The sequence below is a fragment of the Condylura cristata genome, unplaced genomic scaffold, assembly GCF_000260355.1.
Source record: "Condylura cristata isolate star-nosed mole 26May11 unplaced genomic scaffold, ConCri1.0 scaffold00005, whole genome shotgun sequence".
In the NCBI taxonomy this organism is placed as follows: Eukaryota; Metazoa; Chordata; class Mammalia; order Eulipotyphla; family Talpidae; genus Condylura; species Condylura cristata.
Window position 1 is genome coordinate 4,770,955 of NW_004567106.1, and position 16,235 is coordinate 4,787,189.

The 16,235-nt window shown below is 36.4% G+C and overlaps 1 protein-coding gene across 1 annotated transcript in view; it reads left to right on the plus strand.

Moving 5' to 3' along the window:
• VPS41 (vacuolar protein sorting 41 homolog (S. cerevisiae)) overlaps positions 1–16,235 on the plus strand; it is a 186,294-nt gene that overhangs the window by 33,375 nt on the left and 136,684 nt on the right. Inside the window, exons 3-4 of the mRNA XM_012720747.1 lie at positions 1,216–1,323; positions 7,616–7,693. Coding sequence (XP_012576201.1) covers positions 1,216–1,323; positions 7,616–7,693 — 186 coding nt within the window. The remainder of the gene's footprint in view (positions 1–1,215; positions 1,324–7,615; positions 7,694–16,235) is intronic.

Here is a 16,235-nt window from a genome sequence, read left to right on the forward strand (position 1 = left end):
TTTTCTACCAATTACTCTCTTTTCATCTAAAGATGTCTTTCTTTTCCCTAGAGTTAAACTCTTCTGAAAATATTTGTGTTTTCAGTATCTGCCTCTTGTATCCTGTCAGTTTTAGGATCTTCAATAGGCCCAGCACTTATCACTCTACAAATCATTTGATTTTACTTAATTTTCTTTTTCTATGTCTGCACAGATACAATTTTCTTTTCCTGCTTGAAGTGTAGAGTTTTTTTAACCTTTGGATTGATACCTTATCCACTTTAGAAATTTCATAGTTGTTACCTCTTAAGTATATTCCTGGCTCTCCTCCATCCCTTTTACTTTTGGGATTGTAATTAAATGTGTGGGTTAACTTTTTCCGCTATGTTCCACTTAGCTCATGCATTCTTTTCTGTATATTCCATGCCATTTTCTTCTCTGGCTTCCCTTTTTTGACCTGTTTTCCATTTTACTCATCCTGTCTTCTGCTTTGCTGCTCTCCTGAGCACTAAGGCTACCTTTTGGTGCTATATCAACAGTGAGGTTGTACAAAAAAGTAATAATATATAATAATGATAAAGACATTTAAATGTAGAAGTAGATTTATTCAGCTGAGAGTAAACAATACATTTTCTAATATAAAATAGATAAGTACTGGTTGTTCATGGGTTATCAGTTATTTAAAATAAACATTAAAATATGTTTATCTGAAAGGTGACTATGCATTTTCCTTTATAAAATTTCTAATTCTGTCACTTTAACATTTTTCATAATATTTTCTAATTTAAATCAGATAGTTTTTCATTTGACAAACACAAATATAAAAATTAAAATATTTTAAAATCTTGAAATACATGATTCATGGTTTTTAGGGACTTCCTATCTTTGCTATGAGTATCTTTTGTCCATGAAGTCATACTGACAAATATTTTGCTCATGGGCCCATTATTGTCTTGTGCCTGCTTAGTAGGCCAGACTGTTTTATTTACTGTCATATGTCAAAGTTGATTAATTTCTATACACACATTTTCAGCTTTTAGATTATTCTCCTGATGAAGTTCTAACAGTTGATATACCAAGTTGGACAAATGAAACATGAAAATCTTCACTATTAATAATAACTATTGACAATCAGTGAGAGAACTATCTTTGGCTCCCCCTTAAAAAGAGTGTTTTGAGTCTTGACTCTGTCAGATAAATCTATAGCAGGTGTTATTGTCTCTGTTTTTTGTGCAGGAGGAAGAGAGTGAAGAGGAACCCAAACTGAAGTATGAAAGGCTTTCCAATGGAGTAACTGAAATCCTTCAGAAAGATGCAGCAAGTTGCATGACAGTTCATGACAAGGTAAGGTAACCCTTGCTGTCAAAGAGTCCTCTATAAGTAATTTCTGTTGTAAGTCTATTTATATCTTGAATTTGGATGCTTTTGGTGGTGCGTCATTTTGCATCGTCTTCTTCCTCATCAACAAAAATCAAAACGACCAAATACACATGTACACTGCAAGTAGAATTAAGACAGATATGAAGATTTATTGCAGGTGATTCTTGGAAACTATCACTTTATTCCTCCAGCCTTAGGTATTTGAGTAGGAAAGTTAAAATTGGACACTGTGGTACTTAGTAGAGAGTAGAAGGAAGTTTTCACAATTCATAGAAAGGCCCCAAATATCACTTATATGAATGAACTATTATAGTCCACATTTTCACCACAACAAAGTCCCCTGCCAATATTCTGAGTCCATGCTAATTGTTATACATCACCCTTAGCCTGTTCTTTAACGAAAACTATCTGTGTCATAAGCAGAGTATTGAAGTTAAGATTTTCAACCACTGCTCTCTAACCTGTGAAGCCTGGGGCTTAAGTCTTTCCCTCCCAGGCAGGCTAACTCCCCAGCTGGGTTTCATCTCTTGGTTTTGTCTTGTCACCAGCAGTGCTGTTTCCTCTTCCTTCTTGCTTTTTCTACCTTCCCAATTCCTTTTTTGTTTCAGATTTCATTCCATTTCAAAAGATTCCTCTACTTGTTCACCATATTACTAGAATATTCTCCCTCACTTGTTTGACCATATATCCCTTCCTTTGAAATCTCTGCCACTGGCTGCGCCACTCTCCCCCCTTTATCCCCCCTTCCCCATTGCTGCCACTCCCCAATTTCCTTGTCACTTCCCTTCAGTCACTGAGGACTGGCCTTGCAGTTCTTTGGTTCAATTTAAATTCAGCAACATTTAGGTCTGAGACCCTGTTTCATTTCTTGCCATTTAAACCAAAACTCTGGGTTTTGTCAGCACCTGAAACAGGTTCGTTTAATGCCCTGTGGACCCTTTTTTTACTTTCGATTTATGTTGCCATTTTCCTGCTTACCCTGCTCTGTGACTATGGATTCCTATTCTCTTATCCATTCTTTTTCTTGTACTTTCTGTGTCTATCAGATGACTCACCTTTTTCATTATGCTTCACTGACATCTTCAGTTTATAGATATCCCTGCCCTTCATTGTGCTTTTAGCACATTCTTACTCTGAGCATTGTTCTCTGAGGGCCAGTGCAGCCAGCCAAGTGCTGGCACAGAGTTGCATGCCTGGGTAAATGTCTCACTAAAAGTGCTGTTTTGGCCCTCCCTGGTGGGGCAGCGGGTTGGGATGCAGCACTGCAAGCTGGTGGCAGCCACATAAGTGCGAGTTCGACCCCTGCCCAGAGGTGACCCACGTGGCGCGGCAGACCTCTCCTGACCCGCCCGCTGCTCCCCTCAGTACTTTGTTGATCTGACTGTTCTGCTCCCCACTCTGTCTCTGGTGAAGCCTCTCACCATCCCTGCACCTATGGCTTGTACCTCAATTCTGTACGAATAAATAAACAAGTCTTTTTAAAAAAAAAGTGTTTTTTCCTTGACCCCCTGAGTCTTCAGTTCCCCATCTAAGTCCCTTGTCACTTCACTGGAACTGAAGCATGATCAGCTTCAGCTCCTTTCCCAACTCACTTGAGTTTGCACCAGTCCTTACCCACAGGAGCTTTTCTTCCTCCTGTTCAAGGATCTGTTTCTTCACATTTTTCTTCATGTACTTATGTTCTCATTTCTTATTTGCTAATTCTGCTATAGCAAATTCTAGCCAGAGGCAACTGCTGTTTTATTTTCTGTCTCTATAGATTTGCCTATTTTGGATACTTTGTATGCAAATATGTGGAGTCATATGATGTTTGCTCTCTTGGGTCTAGCTTCACTTAACATAATGTTTTGAGGTTCGCTGGTGAAATAGTGTATATCAATAGTGTATTCCTTTTTTGTTGCTGAATAGTGTTTCACTAATGGACAAGCACATTTTGTGCATACATTGCCAGTTGATATATATTTTGCTACTTTTAAAATTGGACTCATTTTCTCAGGCTTCTTTATCATGACAGCATTCTATTGTTATTATTAGTATTGTTGTTGTTGTTGTTATTTTAATTATTTCTTATTCACTTCTGGTTCCCTCACTTTCTTTTATCTACATCATTCCCTTACAAGTTAGTTTCCTCAGAGATGGTCCATTTTCCACATTTCTTCTAATTTGTACTTTTTAAATTTTAAGTTTCTTGATTTTTATGACCACTTTAACACTGAACCTACCCAGACTAGTATGCCTTTTTTTATTCAGGTGTCTTCTAAACAGCTTTACCTTTTATTGTGTTTTTAATTAAATACACAAGTCCATAATGCACCTGTCTTCCTTCCCCTCGATCATTGTGTATCTTTTTGTTTTCTACCCCCATCAACTTCACCTTTATCAGCAAAGTCCATGAGTTCTTTTCCTCTTTACGCTGTCATTTTGTGTCCTAGTGATTTTTGTACCTTTTCCCTTAGGCCCTGATCAACTCATATAGAACTGGGATACAGGCTAGTGGTGTGGTAAGTGAGAGGATTCACCAGAGACAGAGTGGGGAATAGAACAGGCCAGCTGATGAAGTACACTGCTGAGGAGAGCAGTGGGCAGGTCAGGGGAGGTCTGCCGAGTCATGTAGGTCACCTCTGGGGTGGGGGATTGAACTGACACTGAAGTGGCTATGGTTTTAAGGCACTGTACCAACAGGGAAGGCCCTATTTATATGCCTCTCACTCAATGTGATAATGAAGACCTACAAAATTCTTGCCTCTAGTGTTATTGGTTTTATGTTTAACCACTTTCTGCTACAAATGGGGTGCTTTGGCAGCAATGTTTGGCAGCTTTACTCACAGCATCTCTTTTGCCAAGATTCCAGCTCCCATCACCTATTGAATCCATTCCTATCCTGAGCTCTTTTCTTTTATTTCAGGCATTTATCATTTCTTCCTGAAAATAATGCATACCACCGTGAACTAATCTGTTTTCCTTTAGATTTGTTTTCATTTTAGTTCATTTGTAATATTTATTCCTATTAAAGTAATCTCTCAAAAATTCAAATGATAGTACAATCGCCCTTCCTAGAATTCTTTATTGGTTCCTTAGTGTCTTCATGATTTGCTCACCTTACTCCCTTTTCTTCTACTTTTCTACCATTTATCTCTCCATAAATATCCAAATGCCTCCTAGTAACATGCCTTTCCAACTTTATGGCTTGTTTTCTCCCTGGACATGCACTCACTGCTTCCACAATATGAAACGATTACTGGTTTCTTGACCTTATCCTGCTTTTTCTGTGACCCCATGCCTTTGCGCAAGTTGCAGCCACTCTGCTGAAATAGCCTTTCCCACAAGCCTGCCCCATTTGCCTCAGTATCAGCTGTCTAGCACCACCTTTTAAAGCTCAATGAAGCTGATAACTTCCCAGGTGCTGGGTCATAGAGATACTTATATTTAAGTATTCTTTTAAAAATCAATCATATTTTTGTATTTCTCTCCCTTATTATATCATCACCTTTTAAAGTCATACTTTCAAGTATATAGTGGTGCTTTTTGTGTGTTTGTTGAATGAGCTACTGAATATCTGAAATGGAAAACTGTTTACTTGTTCTTTTCCAGCACCATAATTAATCCAATATAGCAGAAGAGCCTGATGCTGGGAACTGTAGTCAGTATTAAATTTTAGAACTGCACTCTTAATCTCAGGCCTTTGTTTCTATTACAAGGCTTCTGATCCAGCTGAGGATTATTAGCTCTTGATTCACAGCTTAATTCTGCTTCTCATTGTCTGTTTCCAGGAAAGTTCTATCAACTTCCATAGCTAACTGATTCCTCCTATGTAATTTAATGCATGCCCAACTCTATTACTTTGAATACTATAAAATACTTGTGAAATATAGATGATATGCAGCTAGGCATATTTGATATGTACCACTTTTGTTTCCTTTGTGGTGTTTAAAGGACTGCTTATTTCTTGCTACATATAGTCCCATTATTCCAAGTAAAAGTAGTTATGCCTATGGATGTTTCAGAAAGATTGATGGTTTATAAAATAAAATGAATCAGATTTCTGTAATTAAACTTGATACATGAAAGGGGGTAATTATATTTATTTTTTGCCCATCCTGGATTTTAAAATGTGCTCTAGGGCTTAAAAAAATTTAATAGAACAAAAATACAAGTCTTTTAATGGCTAGAAAAAGTCACATTAAAATAATTTGTGTTTACATTTGTGATTAGAGGCCAATTTTGCTTTTTTTGTTGAGTTTTTTTTTATTGTTTTTTAGTTGAAAGCATTAGCAAATGAAAAAAGGACATCAGTAATTTGCTAGTCAAATAAAATTTTAAAGGACCACGAGATTGGCTTATCGAACTTGTTTTTTATTTTTAAAAAACACAGAATGTTAGTTATTTATAAAAGAGTGAAACAGTCATTTCTCTAATTCAAATGATGAAATATTCTCCTAAACAAAAGATAGCTTGTCATAAAAATCATATTTTTTTCAAAAATTTGAAACGTTATAAATTTGGATTGAAGTTGTAAAATCAAAATAATTAGTTGTGTTTTTTCTCTCCTACGTATTATGTGAATGAAACTATCCGTTTTGAAAAAGAAAAAGAAAAAGGGAAGAATATTTGAGTAAACATTTGATAAAGTATAACTGGAAATTCAAGAATGGTATATAGGTATTTAAAGTATTGCAAACTGACAGTCTTCAAGCATTTTAAGGATCTAAGCCCCCTTATTTTTCTAACAAACTAAATACAGTATTTATGAGAAGAATCAATACATTGAGTACTTAGGTGTAGCGTGCTTTTAAGACCCATTCTTTATACATACAAAACCAACTGTATGAAGTGTAGTATCGTTCACATATGTGGTGTTTCTTTATTCAAATATTGTCAGCATCACTGTGGAGAAAAGGTTACAACCATCTGAGTACTCGATTTCTGACTAGATTGTTCTTTTGCTTTGGAAAAAACATCCCTGTTTTGGTTTAAATATTCAGACTAATTTCCCCTCAGAATTACCTCTTCCCTTGCTTTTCCAGGGCCCGGCATCCTGTGCGCGCCAGGCTCACTGTCTGCCCTGGATGAGTAATCGGCATGGCACCCGGTGCGCTCAGCCGGCCTGTGCGCCCGAATCGTCATACCTAGTTATGTCTGCACACCTGATGTTTTATTAACCAGTATTGATTTTTTTACCCGGGGGACTTTTTTCTTCTTGAAAAAAAGGCAACCTTGCAGGAGTGAAAGGCATTGCAGGGGATGAATTTCTGATGAGCCCCTTCTTTCCCTTTTTGAGACTCCTCTTTAATGTAGCTTCATATTTTAAGTGTCTGAACTGAAATTTCATTTTAAGCAATTCCATTTTGATAAATCCTTTTAAATCTTGACTTCCTGTAAGGTTATTTTTTAAAGATTGTGCTGCTTCACTGCAACGCTTAGTAGTGCCTGTAAATTTGAGCATTTCATTATAGGTTGCAATGAAGCATACTCACATGCAATGAAATGCAGAGAATTTAGAACTATTTGAGTAATACTTAAAGAAATAAAAAAGGAAGCAATTTCTGGTAGTTTTAAACTTTCTTTTGGTTTGTTTAAGGTTAGATCAAAGAATTAAAGAAAGTGGGAGTTATGAACTAGTTTTAGATCATGAAGTGAATGTATAGCTCAGCAGTCATTTTGAGGTTTTTTTTTTTTTCTTTTGCATTACAGTATACACATTTGCACTCAGTATGACCCATTAACTTTGACAGTGGCTTGCTAATGATAACTGACAATATAAGTACATCTGAGTTTTTTCATCTCACTATATGGTTTGGCTTTTCCTCTAAAATATAATAATACACTGTTGTTTGTGTGTATGCATATATTTTAAACTTAAATGATAACACAGATTTAGACATTTGCCAGAATTAGAGGGAGTTTCTTGATCATTCCTTCTTAAGTTCAACTGTAGGTTGGTTGTGTTTCCACAGCTGCATTTTAATTTGCTGCCTCAGTCCATCATGCATTGTGTACAGACCGCAGCCACACCATTAGTTGTCAGTAGATGAGGGTCCTCATGAGTCATTCTGACAGCTGGCTTGCACTATCACAATAAAGTAACCCTGTTTTGTTATTTCCCTGAAGCTGGAAACAAGCTTTTCTAAGGAATGCGTATCTTCCAAGGTGTTGCAGATCTATTCCACATTAAAAGGCTTGGCTTTAAAAGTGGTTCTGTTATTAACGGTATATTAATGGTACATTAATAAATTTGATCCCTCTGTTCTTCTTACAGTTTTTGGCACTGGGCACACATTATGGCAAGGTTTATTTACTTGATGTCCAGGGGAACATCACCCAGAAGTTTGATGTGGTAAGTATACAGTGTAATATAATGTATGAGCTAAGCTTCATGCTGAAAAATTGGATTTTATTATATCTGTTTTATCAATTTATTTTACTAACATAAATGATCCTAATTAAATCAAAGTGCAAAGAGTGTAATTCTAAACTTTATAAAATATACTAAAAATGTTAAAGGTGCATTTAGGGAAGATCTACATGCAGTATGCATGTATGTATTTTGACTGCATATAATTATATACAAACTCCACTTGAAAACCTATTTGTTATAAACAATTTAATTGTATTTCTTCTTGATAACAAACATCCATTTGACTTTAAATTGAGCACTTAGGATCTTCCTTAGTTTATTCTTTTTAAATTGTAATAGTCTAAAATGTGAAGGTGAATTCCTACTAAAAGAAAAAATACTGTTTCAATTAGTGAATATTACTAATCAATTCACATAGTTGGGATGTTTCTGGAAGCCTTACCGTGTGAAGCCCCTTATTTGTTGAGTAATGTCAATTGTAGATATAGGCTCTATCATCTCCACATGCCAATGTAATTGAAAATTGATTGATCGCCTTACTGGTTCATTTCTGTTATATTAAGAAAATATAAGGCTAATTTTTATGTGAACTTTTTGATGCTTTAACTCTTTGGAGATTTTATTGATTGAAAGTGAGAGCCAGATTTTTAATTTCTTCTTAATCATGATTTGGAATCACTGAGGATGAAGGAAATGTTAAATTTGAAGCTTGATTTTGGTATTTGAGATGTACCTTGAAAGTATCAAGATCACGGTTGTATGAATGTGAACATTTAGAGTGTAAAAGGTGGTCATTTGGCGGGGTAGATAGAACTTTTTGAAGAGAATGTTAGCATTTGGTGGACATTCCACAATAGAGATTTTGTAGCTTAAAAAGGAGACGGTGACTTCTAGAGCTGTAACAATGCATATGAAAGGGAAAGGGAAAGGGATTCTTTATTTTGCTCCACAAAATGATAATAGAATGTTTTAAACTGTTCAAAAGTAGAATTATGCTGTCTAATCATAGTGTTGGATCAGGCAAATTGTGTGTTCTCTTATTTTGGTTGGCATCCTTTTTTAGGAGAGAGGAATATACTTTTGAGCCCACCCTCATTTACCCTCCAAGACACTGGGCACCCAAGTCTTGGTTTTGCATTTGCATCCTATGAAACATGTAGCTGCTGCTGGGAGGGCTCTCTTTTCTGTGGTGTTGCCCATGCATCCTCACCTTTAAAAGAAGAGTTTCCCTGTATGATCTCTTAAATTCTGTGCTTCTGTTAGATGATTCTAATTCTGTGATGCTCAACTTCAAAGTAAGTCTTTTTTTTTTTTTTTTAAGATTTATTTATTTGTACATACAGAACTGGGGTACAGGCCAGAGGCTCAGGGACCATGAGAGGCTTCACCAGAGACAGAGTGGGGAGCAGAACAGGCAGATCGACGAAGTACACTGCTGAGGGAACAGCAGGCGGGTCAGGAGAGGTCTGCCACGCTGTGTGGTCACCTCCGGGGCAGGCAGGAATGAACTCATGCTGAAGTGGCTTTAGCTTCTCAGTGCAGTGCTTTAACCCGCTGCGCCACCAGGGAGGGCCCAAAGTAAGTCTTTTTAATAGTGTATAGAAACTGCTTAATTGCTGAGGTTCACTGGGCATACGCTGCTGGTCCCACTACCAAAAGAAAAACCAAGAAAAATGCTAGAGTTTCTTCATTCTTTCTTTATTATTCATTTGCATCTTTGTTCACATTTGTAAGAGTATTTAGTTTCTCCCCGCAGGTCCAGTCTCCATAGTTCTCCCACCACCGTCACCTGTAATCCATCACCACCGCTCATTTATTAAGTTCTTGATCCATTCCATAAAAGACTGAATTATACAAAAAATTGACAATTTTTTGTCGAGTGTATCCTACCTCCTTTTCCAGATAGTTTAGGGCAGCATCCATTTAATCCACACTGTTTTTCAGTCCTGCCTGTAGGCCTCTCTAGCTTTTCACATTTTTCTTCATGGAGAGGAAATTGGTGTGGTATTATTTTTTATTGCTTTTTTGCCTTTCCCAAGAATTTGATCGTCTGCTGTGAATGTGAAAGTTTTCATATGAACTGGCTTCTTCATGATCATTATCATAATATGTGACAGGTTTCAGTCTTCTTATCTTTTGAATGTAGCCTTAACCTTCCACTTCTCATTCTCTGATGACTTTTACCTTTCTTATTTTCCTGTTTCTGATGATATGGCTGCTGTGTAGGATTCTATATTATTTCTTCTAAAAACGTTTTTTCAATTCTGAAAACACTATTACAACTTGTGTTTGCTAATTTTCTTTGAATGTTAGGGTTGCTACACTTAATCAAGGGTTTTTCTTTTTTTTCTCTTTTAGAAATGTAAGAGTGAAGCAACTATTTAAAAAAAGTAATGAATAAACATCCTTTTGTTTAAATTTCACTTTTAGATGAGAACAATTTAAATAAATTAAAATGAAATAAAATATCTTAATGTTTGATTAACATTATTTTCCTGAGAAATAGCTCTTTAACTCATTTGTTGTATTTTCAGTTTTGATACCAGTATTGAAAGTCTTGAAGCAGTCTTTCTAAATGCTCACCAATCTAAAGGTTTTGTTTGGCAGAATATGGGGGCATTGAGAAATTTCAATTTTTTTAAAGATTTATTTATTTATGCATACAAAACGGGTATAGGCTAGAGGTGCAGGGGTGGTGAGAGGATTTACCAGAGACAGAGTGGGGAGCAGAACAGGCTGACTGATGAAGTACACTGCTGAGGGGAGCAGTGGACGGGTTAGGAGAGGTCTGCCGCACCATGTGGGTCACCTCTGGGGCGGGGAATCCAACTCATGGTGAAGTGAATTTAGCATAGTGCTGTGCTTTAACCAGCTGCACCACCAGGGAGGACCTGAAAAATTTCTGTTTTAAAATCATTTCCCTAATGATTCTGCTATTTGAGGTAGGATGAAATCATTGCACTAGAGGCTATCTAACTTAATGTGATTTAAAAGAAGAAAGAACTAAACAAATGATTCTGCATATTTAAGAAAGGCATTTTGTTTGTTTTCCTTTTAATATTTCAGGAGAAACACTGTTAAGCAGAATCTATGAAAACTAACTAAGCTTGCCTAAATACCCATGTTGGACTCCAAGCTGTTATTGTGCAACCCTGGGAAGAAGGGTCAGGGAGGGAGGAGAGAAAGAGGGTTAACTGGGTAGCATGTAGCTAGATGCCATCTGTCCCAATGGCAGCAGAGATCAGGATCCAAGACAAAGCAGGAAAAGTGAAAGTAAGTCCTTTCCATCTTCATTCTTTTTTATACTTTTTTTCCTAAAGATTTATTTATTTATTCATACAGAACTGGGGTACAGGCCAGAGGTGCAGGGGTGGTGAGAGGATTCACCAGAGACAGAGTGGGGAGCATCCAGACCTCTCCTTGCTTGCCCACTGTTCCTCTCAGCAGTGTACTTCCTCAATCTGCCTGTTGTGCTCCCCACACTGTCTCTGGTGAAGCCTCTCACCACCCCTGCAACTTTGGCCTATACCCCAGTTCTGTGTGCATAAATAAATAAGAATCTTTAATAAAAATTTTTTTTAAATTATGTCTGTACGCAACAGTTGTTTCACAATCTTACTGTTAAGCCACATAAGCCAGACATAAATGTATTTATGTTGTACAATTCTTTTCATATGAAAATAAAGAAAGACAAAACTAAACTATGATGATCAAGGTATGAGGTCAGTCCTCTGCCAAAAGAGAGACATTTTCTCAAGTGGACCCATCATAGAACTGTTATCACCTTACTATGAGCACTGGAGTTCTGGAAGCCTCAGAAGATCTATATATTACCATTATTTAAAGATGCAAATTGCTTTGTGTTGAGAACAGTGAGGGCCCTGAAAGCTGGATTGGAGAAACTTCTGTTCTTACCTAAAACTTTTAGCCCTTCCAAATCAAGGGAGAGCATGTCCTAAGCTTCTGCCCTTTTACTTTTTATGACTGAAGACAGTAGTTTGGTGGTCTCACCCAGTTCTAGCTCTATCGATAAACATTTTCTAAGAATCTAAGAATCTTTACTCTTAGATTAAGGCTGAGATAACTCCTTTTGTGTCAGTCATTTGAATTTTCCCCTCTCTCCTCACATCCAAAAACGTGATAGTCTGCTCAGTTACTCTTTTCAGTCATGTGGATTCTCTGTATGCATTCGATTAAATTCTTTGTTTTTCCTTTGTGGTGTGAGCTATTTTTCATTACTAGTCTGGTATGAGAAGAGCACAGGGAAGTATGGGATGTTTTATTTTGTACTCTGACAACTTGATGAGCCAGCCAAGAGAAACTTGATGGACTGTGCTCTCCTTGCTTCTGAAAGTTGCCATGGAAAGAGATCCTGGATATTTGATAAACGCTAACTAAAAGGTAAGAATTCTTAACAAATTGGACTCTAGAATCTCTTTCCATGAGAGCAAGGAGGTGAGTGGTAATGTTTTTCTTTTCTCTCTCTCAATTTTGGATTGGAAAAGTTTACTTTTGTAAACTTAATAGTCATTTTGATTTTTTAATTTCTGATTTTAGAGGATTGTGTCTTTAATATTGATTGCTCACTCCAAGAAGGCATTGATTTTTCAGTCTTACCTATTTGTCTCAAACCTTGTTACTTGTTCTCAGTTGAGTAATGGGTGACTTTTCCGACCCAAACCTTATTGGAAAGTGACATTTGGATATTGGTGAAACCAACTTCTTGGGCAACTCTTTTTGGTTTAATGAACTTTAGCTTTTAATATTAATTGGTCCACTGGTTTTTATTTATCCAGAGCCTTCACTAATTCTCAGAAGTGTTTGAGAATGAGATCCCATGTACTGTGTTTTGTTATACTATATAATGTTTTCTGTCTTAGGTTTTGGTCTTTTCCTCCTTGAGATCCTGTTCCCCCATTTTTTTTCTAGTTTTGAAAAAAGAAACTCCAGACTCTTGTCTATTGTGAGACGGTAAAAGTTATTGCTGAAAAATCTTGATGGCCAGAGCAGCTGCAAACTTTGGTTGGCATGGGGCAAGCATCTTTAGAGCTCTTGCCACCTCAAAAAAAGATCTCTTGTGTGAGGTGTGAGTTGGTCATGGGTTGGAGTAGACTAACAGTCACCAAGTGCAAAAAATGTCTATGCTTTTGAGAGATATACTGTTTAAAAAGAAAAAGAAAAAAAAAAAAAAGCACACCCCTTACCTCATGATGTGTTTTGCTAGGTTATAACTCTGGTTTCAAGAGATTCAAAATTTAGTTGAAAACTATTGGGAATTTTCCCCTTTGTTGTGTCTTTTACTGGGAGTAAAGTACTTTGGATATTAAGTTATGAAAAATACTTATTGGACCTATGAAAAACTTCAGAGAATTTGTAATCTCAACTTTTTATTGAAAACAAATTACTAAAAAAAACTATAGGAATGAAGAGAAGTATTCTGACTAGGAATTTTTAAGGAAGGTATAGAAGTCAGACTTAAAATCAAGTCTTAACAAAGATTATGGCCTTGTACTTACAGAATATCACCAATAAATTGGGTTACTAATATTGAAGATTCCTTTAAAGTCACCATAGCCCCGAAGGATCTCTCGCGCATTTCCAAAACCTGTCTTTGTATGCTAAATTCAAATATATAGATTTAAGGAGAAAATGTATTTTGGTAGTCAATTCAAATATGTAGATTTAAGGAGAAAATATATTTTGGTAGTCATGAATAGCAGAATATAAAATTAGCGATCTCAGTCTGTCACTACTTTTTATTCTCCTTATGTGCCATTACATCTCATATGTCTTTTTTTGTTTTTCATAAAAATAAATTATAGGATTTGATGAATTTTTCTTTCTATCTGAGAATTACCTTTGATCTTTTTATGACTGAATAGAGAAGTGTTTTTACTATTACTAGCTCTCAGGGACATGAAAAAGAGCAGAGAAGCATCTTCTAGAGTGCTGATGATATGCTCTTATCTTCATGGCATCCAAGTAAGTACGTAAGTATGTGTATGTGTACATGTACACATACAAATATAGTAAATTATAGAAGTGTGCATTTGAGATTTGTGTACTATATTCTGTGTGAACTTGATTTTTTTTCCAATAAAAAATTGAGATTGCAAGTTTTCTGAAGCTTTTCATAGGTCCAATAAACATTTTTCTAATTTATTAACTATTTCATCAAGGTCAAAAGATCTACCAATTTATATGTATTTGGATATTGGTGAAACTAGCTTCTTGGGCAACTCTTTTTTGTTTAATGACTTTTAGTTCTTAATATTAATTGGTCCACTGGTTTTTATTTACCCCAGAGCCTTGACATGGGTAGATCTTTTGAACTTGAGAAAAGCTCACATTACCCGTTGTCTGCTAAAGCGCTTACTTCTTCTATTCATTTCTAAATACCAGAAAATTTCCCTTGTTGGCATTCTCTTCAGGGATATTTATAGTAAATAAGTCATACCACCCAGATTATTTGTATGGCTATATATTCTTATAGAATTACATTAAACAGGTTGATAAGATTTGGTGTTACCTAATTGTATGATTTTGTTGATTTAGAGTGAAAAATCACTCAAGTAATGGTGTTATTTTGCATATCAAGATTCAGATTCCAATATAGTTGTTGAGAAATCCAGAATATGTGTTAATTAAAGTTATGTAGCAGAAATCTTCCTCGTGTTGCACAGCAGTATAAAGCTATCTGCAGCAGTGAGTTTAATCCCGGCAAAGGAACTAACCCACATGGCATAGCAGACCTCTCCAGTCTCACCCACTGTTCCTCCCAGTAGGGTATTTCAGCCTGCCTGCTCTGCTCCCCTCTCTGTCTCTAGTGAATCTTCTCACTCCACGCTGAAAACTTCACAGTCATAAAAAACAAGAGAGAGCCAGGACAGTTTCTAGCAGACAGAAACTTTATTGTGCTCCTGGTGAGGTTCATTGACCCCAGAGAGTCGAGATCAGAGAAATCACACTGAGGGAAATGGAAGAGGGGCTTTTATAGGCCTGGGTAGGGAGGAGAGATGGCTAGGTGGAAAATTTTGCCAAGGAACAGGAACTTATTTTTCTGCCCAAGCTGGCATCAACCAGTGATGGTGACAAGTCATGAGGTTGTCGCTCCGGAATATCTGCTGCTGCTTGGGGCAGTTGCTCCTTCCATATGCCTATATTTGGCTGGTGCCTGAACCTTACACAAGCCCCCGCCCCCCCCACCCCCCACCTCTGGCCTATACCCCAATTCATGTATGCAAAAATAAAATCCTTTTAGAAAATAAAATGCTTTAGCAACAATGTTTTTTAAGCAATCTGTCTAGGTATCTCTGTTATTCCAGCTTAATTGAAATCTAGTTTTTACTCATAAAATTAAAAAGGTCTTGCTGCTCATATAAAGGGATTCAAATTCCTAAGAAAATTACCTTCTTTAATATTCATCAGGCTATTCTAAATAACAATTGTCTTAATTTCTTATACCATATATGTATGACTCATGATGTCAAAATTCTTAGAGGATCTCAAATTCCACTTAAATTTTCACATGGTATTTATATAGCACATACTGGTATATTAATCAAGGTAGTTACTTTCTCTTTAGTAGCTTTTATTTTCCTTAAGCATATTAATTTAAGGATCACTAATTACAGCAAGTACCTACTTTGAAGCAATGAGTATACATTATTTTGAAGAGATATTTCATGTTTTAAATCTTTATGCTCGAAGGGAGAGTAAAGAACTCCACTAGTCAAACGTATTTCTGCTGTTCATTGTTAATGTGTTTTTGTTTTATACCTAGAAATAGAACATGAAAGGTCTTGCTGTTGTGGTATCATGGAAGGCAATATTATATAAATTTCTACAAAATTAATGGTTTTAGAAGGAATGAAATAAGAAAGCAAAATCGAGTGGGGCTTATTAGATATATTGATTAAGAAAATTACCAGATTTTAGTAATTAATCTCTAGGAAAAGGTGAGTTTAGGATTCTGCTGGAACTTCAGAGCCTGTTAATTCCTGTTTATAATTTGGGATTATTGACAGTATTCCTTACCCATCTTTTTTGGTTTTTTTCTCCCTCATGTTCTTATGCTAATAGAAGCCCACATTTCTATACAAATGTAACTAACTCACCTTAAGGTATTTCCTCATCCTCCTCATAGGTCCTTTAATTCCGCTCATCCTCCCTTTTCCTACCCCACTTAAATCACTTTGTCTCTAAGAGCACCAGTAACTCCTCCTGAATACCCAGGTGAAGTTATAACTTTTTGGATAAGCATTTATGGCACTGATTATATGGCCTAAACTTATATTTCTGTCACCTGAGGTCTCTGGATTAACCTTCAGAAGAGGGAAGACATTTGAGCCCTTTACCCAGAAAAGACTGAATTTACCTAAGTGAAATGCTGCTGCCCTCTATTTTTTGGAAGATGGGGCTTATGGATTAATCTATAATTTACCAGACTCTAGACTATCCTCTTGGGCTCCTAAGAACTCCAGTCAGGGGTTCTCAGCAATTGCAGACATGATTGGCGGGG